At 36.8% G+C, this 19576-nt stretch overlaps 1 protein-coding gene and 1 long non-coding RNA gene across 9 annotated transcripts in view; one reads left to right on the top strand and one right to left on the bottom strand.

The window, feature by feature from the left end:
- LOC109417759 (sodium/hydrogen exchanger 7) overlaps positions 1–19576 on the bottom strand; it is a 47541-nt gene that overhangs the window by 512 nt on the left and 27453 nt on the right. The window contains exons 4-14 of one of the 8 annotated variants that reach the window (XM_029853253.2): positions 19277–19524; positions 19010–19212; positions 18837–18948; positions 18618–18771; positions 18453–18504; positions 18193–18222; positions 17687–17746; positions 9353–9456; positions 9177–9285; positions 9003–9107; positions 43–8391 (exon numbers count right to left, since the gene is read on the bottom strand). In XM_029853253.2, coding sequence (XP_029709113.2) covers positions 8326–8391; positions 9003–9107; positions 9177–9285; positions 9353–9456; positions 17687–17746; positions 18193–18222; positions 18453–18504; positions 18618–18771; positions 18837–18948; positions 19010–19212; positions 19277–19524 — 1243 coding nt within the window. In that variant the 3' untranslated portion in view covers positions 43–8325. Of the gene's footprint in view, positions 1–42; positions 8392–8928; positions 9108–9176; positions 9286–9352; positions 9457–17686; positions 17747–18192; positions 18223–18452; positions 18505–18617; positions 18772–18836; positions 18949–19009; positions 19213–19276; positions 19525–19576 lie in introns of those variants that run through there. The other 7 variants (XM_029853255.2, XM_029853251.2, XM_029853252.2 and 4 more) reach the window with 7 other exon arrangements.
- LOC134287723 (uncharacterized) lies at positions 9463–17293 on the top strand. The gene is made up of 2 exons (XR_009997477.1): positions 9463–15876; positions 16174–17293. It is a non-coding gene; the product is annotated as an uncharacterized LOC134287723 (long non-coding RNA).

The following is a 19576-nucleotide window of genomic DNA, read 5'->3' on the forward strand; positions in this document are numbered from 1 at the left end:
GACAGTGAGCGACCACCGGAACAAGAGAAAGGACAAATAGACGAAACTTTAGACAGGACACTGTATTTGCGACATACATTTTTTTTCACTCTTTTGATTTAATGTGTTTTCTAAAACGATAATTACTATCCAGTACGCTTGACAAACCATTATTCGTCTGCTTAAATATATATTCCCTTTAAACAATAGTTATAACACGATACTGTAGCCAAAGGTGATAGATTCTATTCGTCATAACGTTTGATTACTTTTCACTCTGCATAAAACTCACGTAGGTATCACTGCATAAACCACTCTAGTGTGTACTAATTAACAAACTGTTCGCTATGATGTATCAGCAGAGTCTTAAATGTAGGACCTAGCCTCTCGGTCATTACCGTTTGTCATACCTACAATGTACACTAGCAGCTGAAACTAGTAGTGGATCCAATAAAAATAACATAATACACGTGCAGAATTGCTCCTTCTGCAAAATAAAAGAAACTTAACCCTTAAGTACGACTAATTATAAATTATACATGATAGCATTTATAGTGCCTAATCACAGATGATATCTCACCAACATCTAGTTTAATAATTACCCAATTTTCTTTTTAATAAACAGTAGTTAAGGCCAGGATTCCATCCGGGACTACAGTAACTGTACGTTGTTTGATGGCGCGATTGTGATGTAATTAAGCTACTGTTTTTCTTCATTTAGAATTCGAAACTATAACCCAATTGATAACAGATAAAACTTAAATGATAAACATCCCGTTGACTAACACACGCTTCGTTGATTTTTGTTTTTTTTTTCAGTTATTTGCACGCTTTCAAGATTGGCACATAGTGTTCTCCCTATACAAGTCGTGTGTGTGACAAGCCAGTTGTGATTGAATTCAGAATTTACAAAATTGAAAAAAAAAAACACTCATTGCTTTGGCTTGATAGTTTGTAAAACAATTACAATCTTACAATATCAAAACAATCTTCAGCAGAACAACTCCACTGAAACAAAACCTGCTATGTAGAAAAATGACCCAGCATTCGTCATGTATTTTGCTAGTATCTCATCTCTAAGAATATGTGTTGATCTCCAAAAAAATCCAAGAATGAAGTAAAGAATTCTTCAGTGGAGATGAACCAGGGTAGAAATTTACTACGGCATAGGCGCTAATTCCCGTCATATCAGATGGAAAACAGCCAATAATTGAAGATATTCCAACTTACCTTTGACAATGACACATTAAGTAGATAGGAGCAAAAGGTGTAGACTATCCATAACCAGCCCCTATAGCATTGGAAATAGGTTGATTATGCAAAATTCCACGTTTATATTTCACTCCACTTACGATTTCACAATTCTTCACGTTTAACGTATGCAGAAGAAAACCGCGCCAAAGCAGCAGCTATCCGAATTGTTCTTCATTACCGTTTAATTTTCACTTCGCTAGATTTACTACTGGCCTGACCTTCAATTCACAAACCACAAAATCTCTATGGTAGGGAAGTGGAACCATCTCGGCAGGGGTCCTATTTTGGGCACTTTTCTGCTATAACTCAGCCAATTCCGAACTAATTGACACAATTTTTGAAACGCGATGAGATACGTATAGTATCTAGCCGTGTACGAAATTTCAAGTCAATTCACAGAAAAAAATATTTAAATTTAAACAATATGTAAATCGTTGTTGTTGTGAAATTAAACGAATTCAATCGAAAAAATTAGTTAAAATTGAGTTTAATTTGATGTACATACCTGGAGCATTAAAAACACACAATTTTACTCTTGAATCAACTCAAAATACCATCAGATTGTATTTTCAACTTTGTATTGAAAAATACATTGAAAAGCATCCGATTTTCTGTCAACAAAGCTATAAATTTCAAGTTGTGTAAATTTCCAACTTTTGCTTTGGAGTCAATGCAAATGGCGTCACCTGTTTCAGTTTTGTTTTGCTAGCGACTGAGAAAGTTAATTTCATGGAAAGCACCGGAAGACACGTTGTTTGCAAGTTTTGTGCCGCGATGTTTGTGGTTTAGGATTGTTGGTGAGTGCACACTGAATAATGGCTGATCGGGTAAGTGCAGATTACGAAGAATTCCATCTAATCCGGCAAAAAATCACCCACACCAGCGGCACTTTCAACTGTAGTCGCTGAGCGTCTCCCGGTGCTTTGTTTTGAAATTCGCTTGTATCGTGGACAGGAATGATGGCGCAGTTTATGGCAAAACAGGGCAAAGGATGTTTGCTCCTTCACGTAAAGGACTAGTCCATCGATTTTTATTCAATTAGATAGGTAGCATGAAAAATAAAAATGAAACTTCAATGAAAAATGCAGCAGCATACAAATTGAGCAAATCGTTTAAATTTCAACGAAACTGAATTTTACACGACTCGCTATATAGCTCGTGTAATTTTAAAATCTAACGCAATTTTGCGTTTATTTCGATGCTCCACATATGTGCATCGAAATCAACGCAAAATTACACGAAAATTTTAACTGTGTTGGTTTGGAATTGACAGAGTTTATAGCGAAGAGTGTCCAAAATACCGGCCGCTGCCCAAGTGGTTCGCTACCCTACATCAAATTTGGATGTCGCTGTTGCAGAATGCACCAAAAGCTGCTCAATTATTTAAATAAATTGTTGTTTCTCGTCAGTAAATTGTAAACAAATAGTTGTCTTCGTCTTTGGGAAGATGCAGACAAATGTGTGCGTGAATTTTCTGCATACGAAACATTGTATTTAACAACCACAGAAAAAGATTCCTTCGTTGCAGTGTGATGGCGTTTTATGATCTGGTGGGTAAAACTAAAAATTAAACCGAAATATGTTGGTCGTGCCTTCTTGTGTACAACATTTCATGGGAACATTTAAAAATTGACGGTTTTTTTTTACTTATTCGTTTATTTGGAAGGCTCGGGCGCCACATGTGCATAACTGAGCCGAAATCATTTGTTTTTACATTGATTTTACATTTTACAATTTATTACTGCCTTAATACTATGTTAGTTTGGGAAGCCGAAAAAAAAAATGACGATTAAAACGATAAAAAAGTTACGACCAAAAATCGATCCGTGCAAAAATAAGAATCGAGTGTGTTTTCAACAAATTGTTAAGAGCTTCAGGGATTCTAATATTGCGTCTCTAACAATTTTACTAAATTTTCCAAGATTTTTTATGAGATTCCCTCAAATTATATCATTCGAAGAACATTTGAAATGTATAAAGGATTCTACCAGAGAATTCGTTCAAAGATTCCATAAAGAATTTCTAGATGAATTGCGTTAAACATTATATCAATTTTGAAATCCCCGGTCACCTTGTAGCATTTTCAACATACTTAATACATGACTCGTTACACTATCAAAGACTCTCCTTCCCTCATACATGGAGAAATCCTCGTAGAAATCCTTGGAAAATTATCTTGAGGAATCCAGTCTCAGTAAAAATCCTGGTAGATATTTTGGTGGGATTCCTTCAAAGATTTGTTGGGAAAATCTCTGGAGGAGAATCCTGCAAGTAATCCGTGGAAGGAACATGGCAAAAACCCGTTACGGAATCTCGGGTGGAATCTTTAACCCTCTACTGCCCATGGTTGCTCTAGAGCACCATCGATTTTCGGCGAACTGGAGACAAACGGAATTAGATGAACATGATGCAAAAGTTTTAAGAATATGATTGTAATCACATTAGGTAAACCCAACTGCCAACTACTTGTTTCAATAGTGGAACGATTATAATCAAAAAACTATTGATTTTCAACTAAAAACTTGTTCGTTTATTTCGAAAAAAATTGGCCAATTTGCAACAACTTTTGTTCGAGCACTTTTTTTCGGAAAAGCTTTCTTGGTATTAGTAATAGTCGTTCAAAGTCGTGGGAGGGAAAGGGTTAAATAAATCGTGTTGAGTTGACGGAATGCCGGTAAAACTCCTGAAGGAATCCTGGCAGAAATCCCGTGAGAAACACCATAAGGAATCACTAAAAGAATATTGGAGGTATCTCTGCAAGAATCTTAGGATGAATGCCTGGAAGAACCTCAGGAGGAATCCCAGAAGGAATCAAAGGAGGAATCCCGGGAAGAACACCTGAAGGAATAGTGGAAGAAATGCCTAAAGGAATCCCTACAGAAATGCCTGAAAAAGTCTCTCAAAAAATGATGGAGGAATCCCTGAAAAAAAAACATTGAAGGAATCTCGGAAGGAATCTTGAAAGGAATCCGGGAAAATCCCTGGTGATAGGGAGATATACGTTAAAACATGGAGGTATTCAGACAGAATCCCAGGATGAATTCCTGAAAGAAACACGGGAGCAATGCTAGGAATTTTGGGAGGAATTTTGGGAGAAACACAGGAAAATCCCTGGAGGAGATGAATCCTTAAAGAAATGCCTTAAAAAATCAGGAATGAAATAATCCTTGAGCGAATAAGAAGAATTCTAGAGGTATCCCTCACAGGGAGGGATGCTAGGAAAAATCAATGGAAGAATCCCGGGAGGAACTCCTGGAAGGATCCCAAGAGCACTCCCGGGAAGAATCCCTGAAGAAATCTCTAAAAATCCTGGACAAATCCTCGAAATAATCCCTGAAGAAATCTCGGAAGCAATTTTGGGAGGAATAGGGAAAATACCTGAAGGAATTCTGGAGAAATTTTTTTGAAGAAATACATTAAAAAACAAAAAGAATGCTGGAGGTATCTTTGGAAGAATCTCGGGACGAATTCCTGAAAAAAATCTCAGGAGAAATTCCAGGAGAAATCTATGAAGGAATCCTGGGAGGAAATACTTAAGGAATCAAGGTAGGAACTCCTGAAGGAATTTTGGGAAAAATACCGCAAGGAATCCCTGAAAGAATCTCGGGAATAATTTCAAGAGAATTCCTTAAAAAGATCTCGGGAAAAAATCTATGAAGCAATCTCGAGAGAAATCCTCAAAAAAATCCCAGGCGGAATTTCTGACGGAATCACGGAATAAATCCCTGAAAGAATTCCGGAATGAGTCATAGAAAATAACCTGGGGGAATCCCTGGAAGAATCCTGGAAGAAATCTCGGGAGAGATTCCAGGTGGAACCTTGAAAAAAATGGTTGGGGAATCCAATGTAGGAATTCCAGAAGAAATCCTTTAAGGAACCACGAAAGAAATCCCTTAGAAAATCTCGGGAGAAATTATTAAAGGGGTCTTGGGAGGAATCAAGAAAAAGAATCCCAGGAAACCCAGAAGAGCTTCCTAAAGAAATCCCGAGAGAATTCTTTGCAGGAATCTGAGATAAAAAATCATGGAGTAATTCTTGATTCCTGAAAGAATCTCGGAAGGATTTTGGGAGAAACTAGCGAAAGTCTCAGGAGAAATCCTGGAAGGAATCCCGGAAGAAATACCTTCAGAAACCACTGGAAAAAATGTGGAAGAATTCCAAGAGGAATTCCTGGGAGGAATCCCAGCAGGAATCAATGAAGAAATCCCGGAAGAAATCAATAAATGAATCCCAAGAAGAATTCCCGAAGGTCCCTGAGTCACTGATTGAATCGCGAGAGGAATTCTTGATGGAAATCATTTAAAAAATCCCAGGAGAAATCACCGAAGGAATTCCGGGAATCTCAGGGGGAATCCCGTGATAAATCTCGTGAGGAATCTCTGAAAGAATCTCGAGAGGAATCCCTTTGGGAAAACCGGGAAGAATCCCTGAAAAAACAGAGGAGGAATCCCAGGAGAAACCTCTTAAGAAAATCCGGGAAAAATCAATGAAGAAATACCTGAAAGATTTGAAGAAATTAAAAAAGAAGTCCCTGGAGGAATCCTTTGAAAAAATCTGGAGAAAACCTTGAAAGAATCTCGGAAGGAATCCGGAAAAAATCTAAAAAAAGCCTTTGGGAATACCGGGAGGGAATCTTGGAAGGATCTTTTGAGAATACAGGGCGGAATTCTAGGGGAAATATTGGGACGAATCCCTTGAAGATTCTCAGCAATAATTCCGAGATGAACGAGGTAGAAAGTTTAATCATCCTAATGCATTACATTGGCAATAGCTCGCTGACGTAGCGCACGTCAAAAATGACGCTAATGCACAAGGAGGGTTAAGAGAAATCTGATAACAACAAAATCACATAGCTTGTTTTTATATAATAGTTTGTTATTGTTAACTTATCAAAATATAGGGTCTTGTTCCATTTGGGCAGGTGTACCTATTTTGGGCATCTGCCGCTATAACTAAGTCAACTTTAAACCGATTGATTTGAAAGTTTATATAGAGTTAGGCACGTACAGTATCTAACTCTGTACAAAAATTCAAATCAATCGGTTGGAAATTGACTTAGTTATAGCGGCAAGTGCCCAAAATAGGTACACCTGCCCTAATGGTACAAGACCCTATCTTTTAAATAACATGTTTTGTTGGGAAATCTTATTTTGTTATGTTCAAATTATTGGGGCATATTCACAAGATAACAATTCAATAATATATTTTGTTGTAGAACAAGTTTAGTTATTATCCTACAATATAGAATGTACAAATATGTGATAAACAATAACACAAAAATAACAAGTTCAGAAATTTCTTATTATTAAGTTGTGATTGATCTAACAAAGCATGTTATTGAATTAGCCTTCCAGGAACATTTTTTTGTTATGATATTTGTTATTTTGCCGCTTATGTTATGCTAATAGCATAAAAATAACTGATTCCAGTATTCAGTTATCAAGCCAAAATAACATATTTTATTATGCTGTTGATATTTTCTTCTGCTCGGGTATCGGTATCTTAGGTATCTTAGGCCACGGTTTCCCAACCTTCGTTTCGCGACCCCCCAACTGCTTGCAGGCATGCTGCGATTGTTCTACGAAAAGCGGGGTGTTAACCGACTCGGGGGTCGCGAGAGCAAAGGTTGGGAAGCGATGTCTTAGGCATTTGAACGGTTGTGTTGAAGACGCCTAAGTTGGGTCAGGCACATATTTGCAGGAGAAAAACAGGCACAACTATTGTATAAGTTTCTCTAGAAACATGCTTGAATGGCTTTCTGGCTGAGTCCTTGAAGACATATTAGCAAAATTTTCTGTCGTTCTTCGTTTCTGGTGTAATTTGAAAGAGATTATTTACCCAATCCGTCCTTCAATCATGAATCACTGAACTGTCAAATGTATCTACATCATGAGCTATTTTATGCATTCTTGAACCCTGGTTCCAGAAATGTTCATGAGAACATAATTTTCATTCCATGGTTTATACTTGGCATCTTGCGAGCACTTTTTTGAGCGTGCGTTAAAAGGATTTCTGTGAAATGTTAGTAGTTTTACTTGACTTTTAAAGGTTTCTAAAAGAATATCTACAGGGGTTCCTGAAGATAAATCTCCTAAGAAATCTTTTGGAGAAATTTCAGATACTCCTTCAGAAACTAATGAAAATTAGCACAGCACACGCTATGTCTGAGCCAGCAGATTATAAAAATTGAATGTACATCGGGTTTCTTTCTACCAAACATCAGTATTCAAGCTATATTTTCATATGCAGAAGGTTTCAAAATATTCTATCGGTGAAAATTTTTCCATACATTTTGTATGGGAGCGAAATTGGCCGAAAATGAGAATTTCATGTAAATTTGTATGAAAAACAGCTAAAAAATGCAAAAATCAAAATTTCCCCGATGAAATATTTTAAAACCTTCTGCAAATGAAAATATAGCTTGAATACTGATGTTTGGTGGAAAGAAACCCGATGTACATTCAATTTTTATAATCTGCTGGCTCAGACATAGCGTGCAGCATCAAATGCACAAATTTGAAAAGTTATTTTTTTGTAGCTGCAAAATTGCAGAAAAGTATTGTAATGATCACTTTTAACCGACTTAACACACACACACACGTCTTCCTAAACAACTCGTTTTAGTTCTCAAAGCCCCCGCATCTTCAACTGATGTCTATAAAGAGGTGCTAAATAAGCCTAACAACTTCAAAACTACATAACTTAAAATATACAAATTTGGCAAAGATTAAAATACTCAAGTAGATATCGTTGATACCGTTTGATTCTAGTGGAGAGGTGCAACGAGGAACATGATTTGATCAGCTCCTTATTACACTTATCCTGTGACGATTATTGTCACCCTGTTGTCTTCGGCTTATTTGTTTTCTATTTTCTATTTTTTCAACAAACTGCGATGCAAAACAAGGTTGGAAATAGGAACACTCAACGCTCTAACGCTTTCTCGATATGGGCTGAAATAAGGAAAACACAAATGGGAAAGAAATTTTTGTTGAAAATGAAAAAAAAAATCTAAAATAAAACATAAACTCCAGAATTTACAGAACACCAATTGCAACTAATTGAAACCACTTACAGTTAGGAAACAGAAAGTTAGATAAAATCATTCCCTAGTCTACTAAATTGATTAATTTCCCTATTCGCATCGTCACTAGTGGTCTACATACATGGGTATATGTGAATTAGTAAGTTTAGTTTGTGTGATCCATACCGTTAATCGTTAATCGTTGAATGGCGCATATGCCGTGCATGCATTTAATAAGTGTAAAAAAAACAGAAAATAAGATAAATAAAACCAACATTGGATGTTACTAGTAAGGATAATAAATCATGGCTTTTTGTTATAAGTGTGTATTGAATGTTTTTCAGATTTTTTGGCAGATTCTGTACTGTGATGCTCCATTTTCCGCGTATCACCCTACTCGACTAGATCGGTTTTCTTGCTAATGTTAGTTATATTAATACATGCTATCCTTATACCATTCGCTAACAAGTTGGTCAACTACCGTCAAATCCCGATCTCCCAAAAATATTCGAGCAATTCTTTGGACTAGATTTTTTAAACCTTTCGTCGTAATTGGACAAATGTTCACCATCTTCAAATCAAACCAATATGCAATGATGCCCACAATACGTGCACAATGTTAGACTCTAGTGTAATGGTTGTTAGCGGCGCGTTTTTTCCCCTTCTAGATTCCATATATGTCCTAGTCACGGTTTTTATAGCTCGCAAAAATAGTACGATCATCCGAAACAAGTCGTATACTTACGCGATTGATCGAATTGCGACGGATGCTGCCGTCGCCCCGCGAGGTCCGATCGTCATCGTCGATGCACAGATCGGAGTCCGAGTCGGCACGCCGCGTAGGACCCTCCTGTACAATGGAAGAGCGATAGAATTGGATTAGTATCCGATTATTTCATTCCATTCCATCAACACAAACCTGTGTCAGTTGTTCGGTGGTGGTTAGTAACCTAGCCAATGGGCTAAGGCATACTGGAAGCGTTTCCAGCAGCGTTGGACGCGAATGGGTCAACAGTGGTTTCATGTATCTACGAGAAGTCGAATCGTATAGGATAAGTAAATCTAAATTAAATACCAGAAAGGTTGATTTATTACCTTGTATCGAAACTACCCCATACTCGGGCTAGAACAGCCTTTTCATTACCTCTCCTGGTTCCACCAGGAGTTGTTGCTCCTTCGCTGTCCTGATTTTCAAGATCCTGTACAGAAGATATAGTTTCAATTTAATGCTTTTTTTTATTGAAAATGCTTAATAAATTAAACTAGATTGTGACATTAATACAACAAATAAACACTCATAACAGTAATATTTTGAATTGAATGAGTATGAACAAGTGAACATGGATAACCCCTAAAAATCAAATATTATATAGTGGACAATGAGGGTTTCCGGCCATCTGGTCGAATGGGTCGTCTCGTTTGGCATAATTTTGTTCGAAAGAATTCAGATAAACTTTTTGCCATTCTAGCAAGCAATAGTGTAGCGGCTCGGGCAGTGGCCGGTATTTTAGGCACGTTTCGCTATAACTCAGTCAATTCCAAACCAATTGACTTGAAATTTTGTACACATGCTATACGTTCCAAAAATTGTGTCAATTGGTTCAAAATTGTTTGAGTTATAGCTGAAAAGTGCCCAAAATAGAAGCCCTGTTGAGATGGTTTCACGTCCCTATGATCGTGAGAAGTTTTTCCTTCTTTTAATCATAGGCTATTCTTTCTAGTTTTACCATTCAGTGTTAAGTTAAGCCCTGAAACTGACACTATTTCATCAGAGATTTTTCCTTCTGCAAATCATGATCTGTTCTTTAGGGTTTTACTGATGTGGAGAACAGTCGCATAATGACTTAAGTTCAATATTCCTTTTTTGGCCAAGCGGCATTCGCCCAAAAGGCCCGAAACCGACAATAAGATAACCAAAAATTTGAAACATATTCGGTATTTGTTCAAGTTAAACCTGACGATCTAACTCTAATCATTTTATAAACTAAATCAGATCGTGCAACACTGTACCTGTACCGTTGACAAGTACACCGCAAGAATTCAAAGTTCTGCGTTCGTTTAAAAAAACATTATCTGTTTGATGAAAAATCAATCGAATAGAGGAGAATAAAGAAGGGGGATGGGGGAGAAAGTGTTCCAAGGCGAAATTATTGGAATTTCCGCTAAGGTGTGGAAAGAAGAAAAATACATGATCTACGCCAGAGAGTCTACCTTGGTTTGAAAGGGAATGACAAAAGTTTCCTCTGGAAAATTTTGTGCAAAAATCTAGATAGAGAAATCGTAACGTTTTTCTTCCCCTATGAAGATTTAGAGAATATATCAGTGAACATTTTGCTAGAAGACAACTTTCTAGTTGGACTTCTAATATGGGCGATATTAAATTTCGAAACGATTTTTTTTTAATCTGTATTAACCCTCTAATACCCAACCCCGCCTTTAGACGGAGTATAGTTTGAGCATTTTTGTAATTTTTGTTTCGTGGGAAATCAAAATTTTTATATTTTTGGCAGATATTTAGGACTGTTTTGTATATCTCAAAATGTTTTTTGGTGTATTTTAAAGCGTATTTACATTTTTGAAAAATCTATGAAAAATTGATGTTTTGGTCACCTTTTAGAAGTCAATGTTTATTTTGTATTGAAACGCAACAATTAACATATTTTAATTTTTTCCCAAATCATTCTACCCTAGTTTAATAGTTTAAGGGAATCGAATACACTCTAAAATTATTTTCCTTAAAATTACACGGAAAATAAAATTTTATATGAAAAAAATAAATAAAATAAAAATATTTCTACAATAATCATAAAATCTCAAAATGTTCTCATCTCAAAAAATCCGTACCCCAAAAAGGCTTCCAGGAAAAATATAAAAGTGTGGAGATGTTCAAAAATAAACATAAGAAAAATCAAAAACTGAAATTCACGAAATCAAGAATTAAAAAGAATCATCTTCCAAAACATGTTTAAATCGATTTTAGATGACGAAAAATGGTATTTAGATCAAAATCAAAAATTTGGGTATTAGAGGGTTAACGAGATTTTTAGCCCTAGGCTAGTTCATCTCGGGACCCACGCTTTAACTTCCCTTCCGAAGGAAGAACTCACATTTTGTGAGTTTGTCGGGAGTGGGATTCGATCCCAGGTCCTCGACGTGATAGCCAAGTGTTCTAACCATCACACCAGGTCCGCTTTCGAAACGATGAACATTTAATACCGAATGATTTCTGACATCTTTATTTGGCATCACTGCACGTTATATGTGTGGCGAATATAATCTTTGGCGTCACCACCCGCCGCTGGATGGAAGCGCAAGTGTTCTATAAAAATGGTATAGTTTGGATCGTAAATATTTTACGATATCACTTCGAACAATCTTGGTATCTTTGGCAATGTTGTTGGCTTGTTCAAAAGCAGATCATTGATGGTCCAAATCATAAGCAAATCAATCGTTGTTGAATTCTTAATGATTTGGATCATCAATCAACAGCTCTTGTCAAAGCTAACAACTTTGCCGAAGATACTAGCCATAAAAATTATCGCATTTTTAAGATACACAAATATACGTTTATGCAATTCAGCATCATAATTTTTAATATATATAACTCATTTCGGTATCATAATGACTAAACTTTCCGCACTGGTTCATTATGCAACTGAAATGAAACGACGGGCTTGGTGGTCTAGTGGCTACCGCTTCTGATTCCTTCTGCATAGGTTCTGGGTTCAATCCCTGGCCCGTCTCTTTCCTCCTACTTTATCTCTTTCTCTTCTCTACATATATAATTCATTAGAGTGGGTCATCCGTTATATGGAAAAATGTAAAATTTGATGGCATCAAAGCATTTGGGGTCCCATTTCAGGACTCAAATAACTGTGCAAAATTTGGCCACGATCGGTTATGCCTACGTTTTGTGCATCGCGTTTGAAATTTATATGGGGTACTTTTTTGCATTTCTCTCATTAGAAGCACGAATTTTTCTAAAACCATATAACCGATCATGTGAAAGCATAGCCTAGGGTGTCCTGAAAAACGTTTTCGAAGACCACGAAGTAATCTGATGCTTTCGAAAAAAGTTAAAGCGTTGGCATTGCTTGTCGAAACAGCATGATTTTGGTGCTATTGTTATTCCTTTACATGTTAAAACTTTAACACATGCATGCGGTTTGTTGTATATAACTTTTTTTACAAGCATCGGATCGCTTTGCGGTCTTCAACAAAGTTTTTTTTTTTTTTTTTTATCTGTATTAACGAGATTTTTAGCCCTAGGCTAGTTCATCTCGGGACCCACGCTTTACTTCCCTTCCGAAGGAAGAACTCACATTTTGCGAGTTTGTCGGGAGTGAGATTCGATCCCAGGTCCTCGGCGTGATAATTCAACAAAGTTTTTCAGAACATCCTAAGCTATCATTTTATATTATTATTGGTCAAATAGTAGGCAAACTTTTTTAACTTATGACAAAAATGCAAAGAAGTATGTTTTCCTATACAAAATCCCATACAAATTTCAATTGCAATGCGCAAAGTGTAGACGCAACCGATCTTGCTCAAAATTTGCAAATATACTCAGGACCCGAAACGGAACCAAAACAGCATTGATCTGAGAAAACGGTTCCGATGACCCACGCTATACATTGTATATTCATAAGTTCATAGCCATCGCTAGAACAGAAACGGGATGAAAATAAACCGTTTTCTTTCCTTCCAACTTTGCTAACACAATGTCAATCTGTCATATAACGCCTACGAGTTATGGAATCAAGCGAATTGTGCCGCAATATCTTCAGAGTAATGAATACACTAATCTATCACCTTACGCCTGGCATTTACGCACCAATGTGTGAGCCCATTGCCAACCATACCTTACCAACACTCCGACATCCGCATGAATTTGTGCAAACGCAGGGGTACATTCGGTCTGATGTGGATATAAACGATTGCAATCATCACTTTCTTCCCCTTCCCGCATTGACCTGTAACCTGACGTGGCAGGCGCCATTGTCGCTTAAAAATAGAAGATCACCAACACTCACACACTGAAAATGCCTGCTTAGTCATCGGCAGATTCTCATTGGTTCCTTGTGTGAATGTAGCTGGTTTGGTGATACTGGAGTAACATCCACGGGTGGTCAATCAAACTCAAGCTCAAACTGAAGGTTAGTATCGCAGCTAATAGTACAAGCTTACAAAACCGAAATTACTTTCATAATTTTTCGTAATTTGACGAAGTTTGGCAAAAATAAGTAATTTTCCACTAAATTGAGCAAATCTCAAAAGAATGACTGACGTTTTTCTTCATAATTTGTTAGTTACAACACCAAGCTTTGGATTAAGCATAAATTTGTTACATATCTCTTCAATTTTCACCGATTTCTAATTAAATGTGCAAAAATGCGGAAAACGCTGAGTACCGCTGCCGTAGGTGATAGTTACCACCCTCTTCCATTCGTAAAAGATGCAGTGATGCCAAATAAAGAAGTTAGAAATCCTGCGTAAAAAAGGTTCATTATTTCGAAACCTAATGGCCCCCTTATTTGAAGTCCAACTAGAAAGTTGTCTTCTCACAAAATGTTCACTGATAAATCTTCAGAGGGGGAGAGAATTTTTAGTTCTGCTTTAAAGTACCTTTTTTGAGACTTTGGAAAGTCTGCTTTCCCCATACTGGATAAATAAAATTCCCATATAAAACTCAAACTCAAGTGTGGACTAGCTTACCGTCTTTTTAGATTTTTGTTTTTATTTTTTTTTATTTGGGGGTTTCATTTGAACCCATTTGCAACTATTTGTGACTATGCGATTATGGATTTTGTGAAATCAACTAAAAAGGGTCTTAAAGACTACATAGGGTAAACTAATTATTTATACGAAACAGAATGGATCAAAAGTACACTCATTGCACAATTATGGGTCACACACAATTATTAGTCACTTTCCACTTTAATAGATAAATACTAATTAATTGCAAGCTTTTGCTAGCCATTATCACTTTTCGTTGATGAGTTGATTTGTTTTATGTCACTATACGTATCGCACACGGGCTTATACGTCAAAACATACATATTTTCGGTAATTTTTTGTTCGGCGTAAAACCATTTTTCAAAGAAACGCTTCGATTGTGAACATCATAAAGTGCGTGCGCTGCTTTCGTAAGCTCTGTAAATGCGAGCTTTAGTGATTTTCAAGTGCGAAATGGTATCGTCACCAGAACAAAGGTATAATTTACGTTCTAAATGTAGAAATTCATGCAACTGCAGCTAATCAAAGCTTATTTCAGGCAAAATTTAAATGACTCATTGTTGTGACAAGGAACACCGAAAATCACACAATTATGGGTCACTTTTTGTGCAGCATAATATTGACAGTTCTGCGTACATGGGCATTGCATACTTTTAGGCGTTTATCAGTGGTTGTGTTGGAGATTTCGGCAATCCCAATTTTGAAAAATTGATTCCAAATCGTTAAGAGGTTTAAGACCAGTTTTAGATTCTACTAGTTGATCTATCTAGAATAAGTGACCATTCATTGAAAAAATAGACAAAACATTATTGTTCAGCCGATTCCTCTTGAGTGACCCATAATAGGCAACAAATTGATCCATAATTGTTACACAGCCAATTTTGACCCAAAATTGTGGTTTTCATTATTCACCGACATTTCAGTAATTTTCACCGCCTAAAGTGAATTTTACAAGCAGATTTTTATATAAAACAATAAAACTTTTTATTGTTCCTAACTCCTTTAGGAGTTTCAATGAAGTGAATCTATCTATATATATAAAAATGAGTTTGTAGCTTCTTTGAGGCAACAAAACTCATGAACGGCCGAACCGATCTGCAAGACCCTTGCACGTTTCGATTCGTATTCATGGTGGCTGTGTTTATATGTATAAAAAGTTACGAAAATCAACTAGAAAAGTAACAAAATTGATAGAGAACTGATTTTCTATGAGCTGGGAAGGAAATCAACACGACCGAAATAAAATCAATCTAGAGTGCGGTGCTATTTCGAGCTCAACAGTTGTCAAACCACCATAAGACGGCAAGACAAAGTTTGCCGGGACAGCTAGTATAAAATAAAAATAATGAAAGTGTTATTTTTGTATGAAAAACGATTCATATTATGAAATGATTGTTCCTTGAGTGACCCATAATTGTGCAATGAGTGTACATTATTACTAATTTTCTGATCATTTTTTCATTGACTCTAACACAATATATGAAATTCGTTGGTTTTATGAGCGTGTGTAAACTCAAAGTTTGGGTTGATTTTTTATCATGCAGGTCACCATTTGAATCCCTATTTAGTTAGAGTTATCGAACTAAGGCCACGAGTACACGGGGACAAATCGCCCCCTTAATGCTAGAACTAGGTAACTCGTTTTGGCAGGTGCGGGTAAAAAAGACTGGTAAAACTTATTCTGCTATAAAACCAACTCTTTGTTGGTCTTAAAAGATGAATTAATATGTGTTTTTGTAGTTTCAATTGACAAACTTTTGTTTATTGTGATGTACGTTCAGATATAAACAAATTTCTCGCGATTTCGCAAAACCAGTTACCAGCTTTGAACTAACAAGAAATCATCTGGTTTACACTCATGAAAATTTGATCGATTCAAACAGGTATTTGAGGAAGGGCCCATATAGCCGAGGTGGTAAACGCACGGGTATTCAGCATGACCATGCTGAGGGTGACGGGTTCGATTCCCGGTCGGTCTAGGATCTTTTCGTAAAGGAAATTTCCTTGACTTCCTTGGGCATAGAGTATCTTCGTGCCTGCCACACGATATACGCATGCAAAATAGTCATTGGCAGAAGAAGCTCTCAGTTAATAACTGTGGAAGTGCTCATAGAACAAGCTGAGAAGCAGGCTTTGTCCCAATGAGGACGTTACGCCAAGGAGAGAGAAGAGAGAGAGAGGTGTTTGAGCATAATTTTCATCAACTTTCACATAATTCATCGCGTAATATCTCTAAAATTAATGTTTAACACGTCCAAAACTTCAGATTTCTATGAAGGGAAAATATAGACCATTCATTTGAAGTTGGAAAGTTTTTGGCTGGCAGCTTGAATTTGGCCGCTGTTTCGTATTTTATCATTACGGCGAAACTAGAAACGCTTTGTCATTTTTTTGGTTTTATTTTATGTTGAACGGAACAAAGAATCGGTTTTCATACACATTTAGAGTAAGGATCAAGGTGTCTCCCGAACTGTCCTGGTGGAAAGTATTTCTTATATTTAAAAAAAACATTTTTTTAAGGAAATTCAGAAAAAAATGGTTGAGGAAAACTGATAAACATTTTCCACTAGGAAAAAAATCACGAAACACCTTGACCCTTTCTCTAAAACTGTACCTATTTTGAAAATATTGTTCCGTTATTTAATGAACATCCAAAACCAACAATGAGTTTTGGTTTAAATCGTGGCATAGGTGGCGACACCATCAATTGCCAAATTTTGAGTCAGTGGCTTAACACTTTCAAAGTTGGAAAACTTTGAATGTCACAATACAGTAAAACAATTTTGCATATTGAGAATGTTGGCTACATATACGACCAAAACTTTTTATCCGTTTGCCAAATCGAATGAAATTTTAATAGAATATTTCTATTTACATACGCCACCTACAGGAAAAAAATATTGTAATCGGTTCAGTATTTCTGACTCAAGCGTTACATATATGTTAAATATTTATTATTTTTTATTCGTTATTTGTACAAAATTCTCAAAATCTAAATTTCTTGCGTCGGAGATATCTCCGACAATACTAAACCAATTCTGATGAAATTTGGATGGCTTCATCTACACATAATAAACTGTTGTTGGTTGGAAAATCAGCCATTTTGATGCAAGCAATCAAAAGTTAAACACTATTTTTCATGGTGCAATTTGAGTTGGGACACCCTTTAGGACGCAATCAGTGAAGTACTAGATTGAAAGTAGTGAGCTGGATTTTAGAATGGTGAAATGATCAATTCTCCATTTCTGCAATGACATGGTGCAAACAGCGTGGGTATTATGATTTCTTACCTAATGTGATGCTGTCTGAGCAAAAATTTGGGTAACTGTGTTGATGAAGTTGCAAGAAATAAATAATACAACAATACAGTTACCCAAACATTTGCTCAAACAGCATCAAATTAGGCAAGAAATAATAATACCTACGCTATTTGCACCATTTCGTTACAGAAAAGGGAGAATTGATCATCTCACCATACAAAAATCCAGCTCACCACTTTCAATCTAATACTTCACTGATTGCGTCCTACTAAGTATTATCGTCATTTCTAATCAAATTTATTATTTATAACTTCGCAACCAATAAAAATCAGCCTATCTGTGTCGCGACCCACGTTTGATCATTTTTAGTGTAAACTTCCAATTTCCTAAAACTCAATTTTCAAACGCATTTCCAATAAATACTTATTCTTACCAATGAACTACTCCTTCTATTGACCTGAAGCTGGCTCAGATTCAAACCGACATCAACCGACTGGGTAAATTTTCGACCATTCGATTCAGAAAAGATGGGCATTTGAAAGTTTCCGGTAAAGGAGTGTCAAATAATTGTAGGAGAGTGCCGAACCGCAGCCAAATTTTGGATTTGTTAGCAGGAATGCGTGCAAGTGGACAAGTAGAGAAAAAATACGGTATATTATGAGACACGTTTTTGATTTTTGAGTTTAGTTTAAAATTGAAAAGTTAGGGAACATTGAAAGTACTTTGTGAATTAGAGAGTGCCTTGGGTGCACTGGTGAAGATTGAGTTAAATTACAAAGAAGCTAAGTAGAACATGCAGAAGTAGGATAGGAAAGAATTATTTAGAAATATAGAAGATGCAGAGCACTTAAGCTCAAGGAATACAGCCACACTTTGTTAATAGGTAGGCAGTCTACTTCAGGTCTAGCATTAGAGTCAACAGATAATTTGGAAACGTACCCCGGCTGTGTTCTCCATCGAATTGTATACCTTTCGAGTGTTTTGCCCCAGTTGTGTGATTTGGATTGCAATTAGTTCGAGCATTGTAGAATCAGAGACGTGAGTTGCGTGTCAGTGAGATAAAATTAAAAAACGAGAATGATAGAACAGTAGGTTGCAGTTAATAACAGAAATTGAGACCTCTAATGTGCGTATATGTGATTAAAGGAAATAAGCGACCCTAACAATGTTTTTGGAGTATTCAAGTAGTAGAAACTTACACTTCTCACGCCCTGGTACGGTAGTGCTTCCGTTTCATCATTGACACCGACTCTGTAAAATAAATGATTAAAATAAAATATACACGAAAACGCTCATGGAACTATATGAATTGTTTCTAAAGCGCACAAAAACTGGTTTTGAAATATATGCAAAAAGATACTGACGGAATTTTCAGCCAGTTTAGGAGGAAATTAGAAGCGCCACCCTGGATTATTACGGTGGCAATCACTATCAACGATGTGGTCGTGAGCATGGCTTGCCGTGCATCAGAAACTGTGTTTCTGATTGCCAGTGCAAACGACATTGCTCCTCTAAGACCTGAAATATGAACGCCAAAGGTTAACAAACTTATTAATCTACTGGAAGCATTCTTAGTCTCTAACCTGCAAAGAAAAGCATATGTTGGAAGTTCCACGAAATCTTTGGTTTTCTAGCAATGTTCAGCAATGCTGACAGAGGATAGATGTTGATAGCTCGACCAATTGCTGCGCAAATCTGAAACAGTAAAAAGTACTTTTAGGTAAAACTGTAACGTTTACTAAAGAAGTCTACTTACAAAGCCAGTGAATATGAACAGCGGATCGAATCGATGCTTCGGGAAGGTGAACATCGAAACTCCGATGTACGAGAAAATGAAGTTCTCTGCGAGGAAGTTTAGCAGTTCGAATATCTGTTTCGTTCGAGTTCGCGAATCATCCGACAAGTTGTTGTACGTGTAATGAGCTTGACAAATACCGCAGAATAGTACAGCAACGACACCTGTGAAACAATTTCAACCAATTATTTTCACTTCATATGCTACGATTCCGAGCTTTCTTCATACCAGTTAGCTCGGCAGCTTCCGCTATCAAGAACGTGCTGTACGACATCAGTACGAACAATGCCGACTCCAGCAGAGGGAAATCCCGGATGTGGGTGAACTTGGTCATCAGTGCCGTTATGCAGCCCATCGAAGCTCCAATTAGCAACGAAAAGAAAAACACGCTGAAGAAGTCTCCCAGCGATCGCAAGAAGGCATGGCCTTCGAAACCTCCCGTACTGGAGTAGTGTTCTCCGTAGTTTTGAATAGCACTAGAATTGGGTGAATTACATTCAAAAACGCTATACTAGAGCACACAGGACA

The sequence above is a fragment of the Aedes albopictus genome, chromosome 2 (assembly GCF_035046485.1).
Source record: "Aedes albopictus strain Foshan chromosome 2, AalbF5, whole genome shotgun sequence".
Lineage (NCBI taxonomy): Eukaryota > Metazoa > Arthropoda > Insecta > Diptera > Culicidae > Aedes > Aedes albopictus.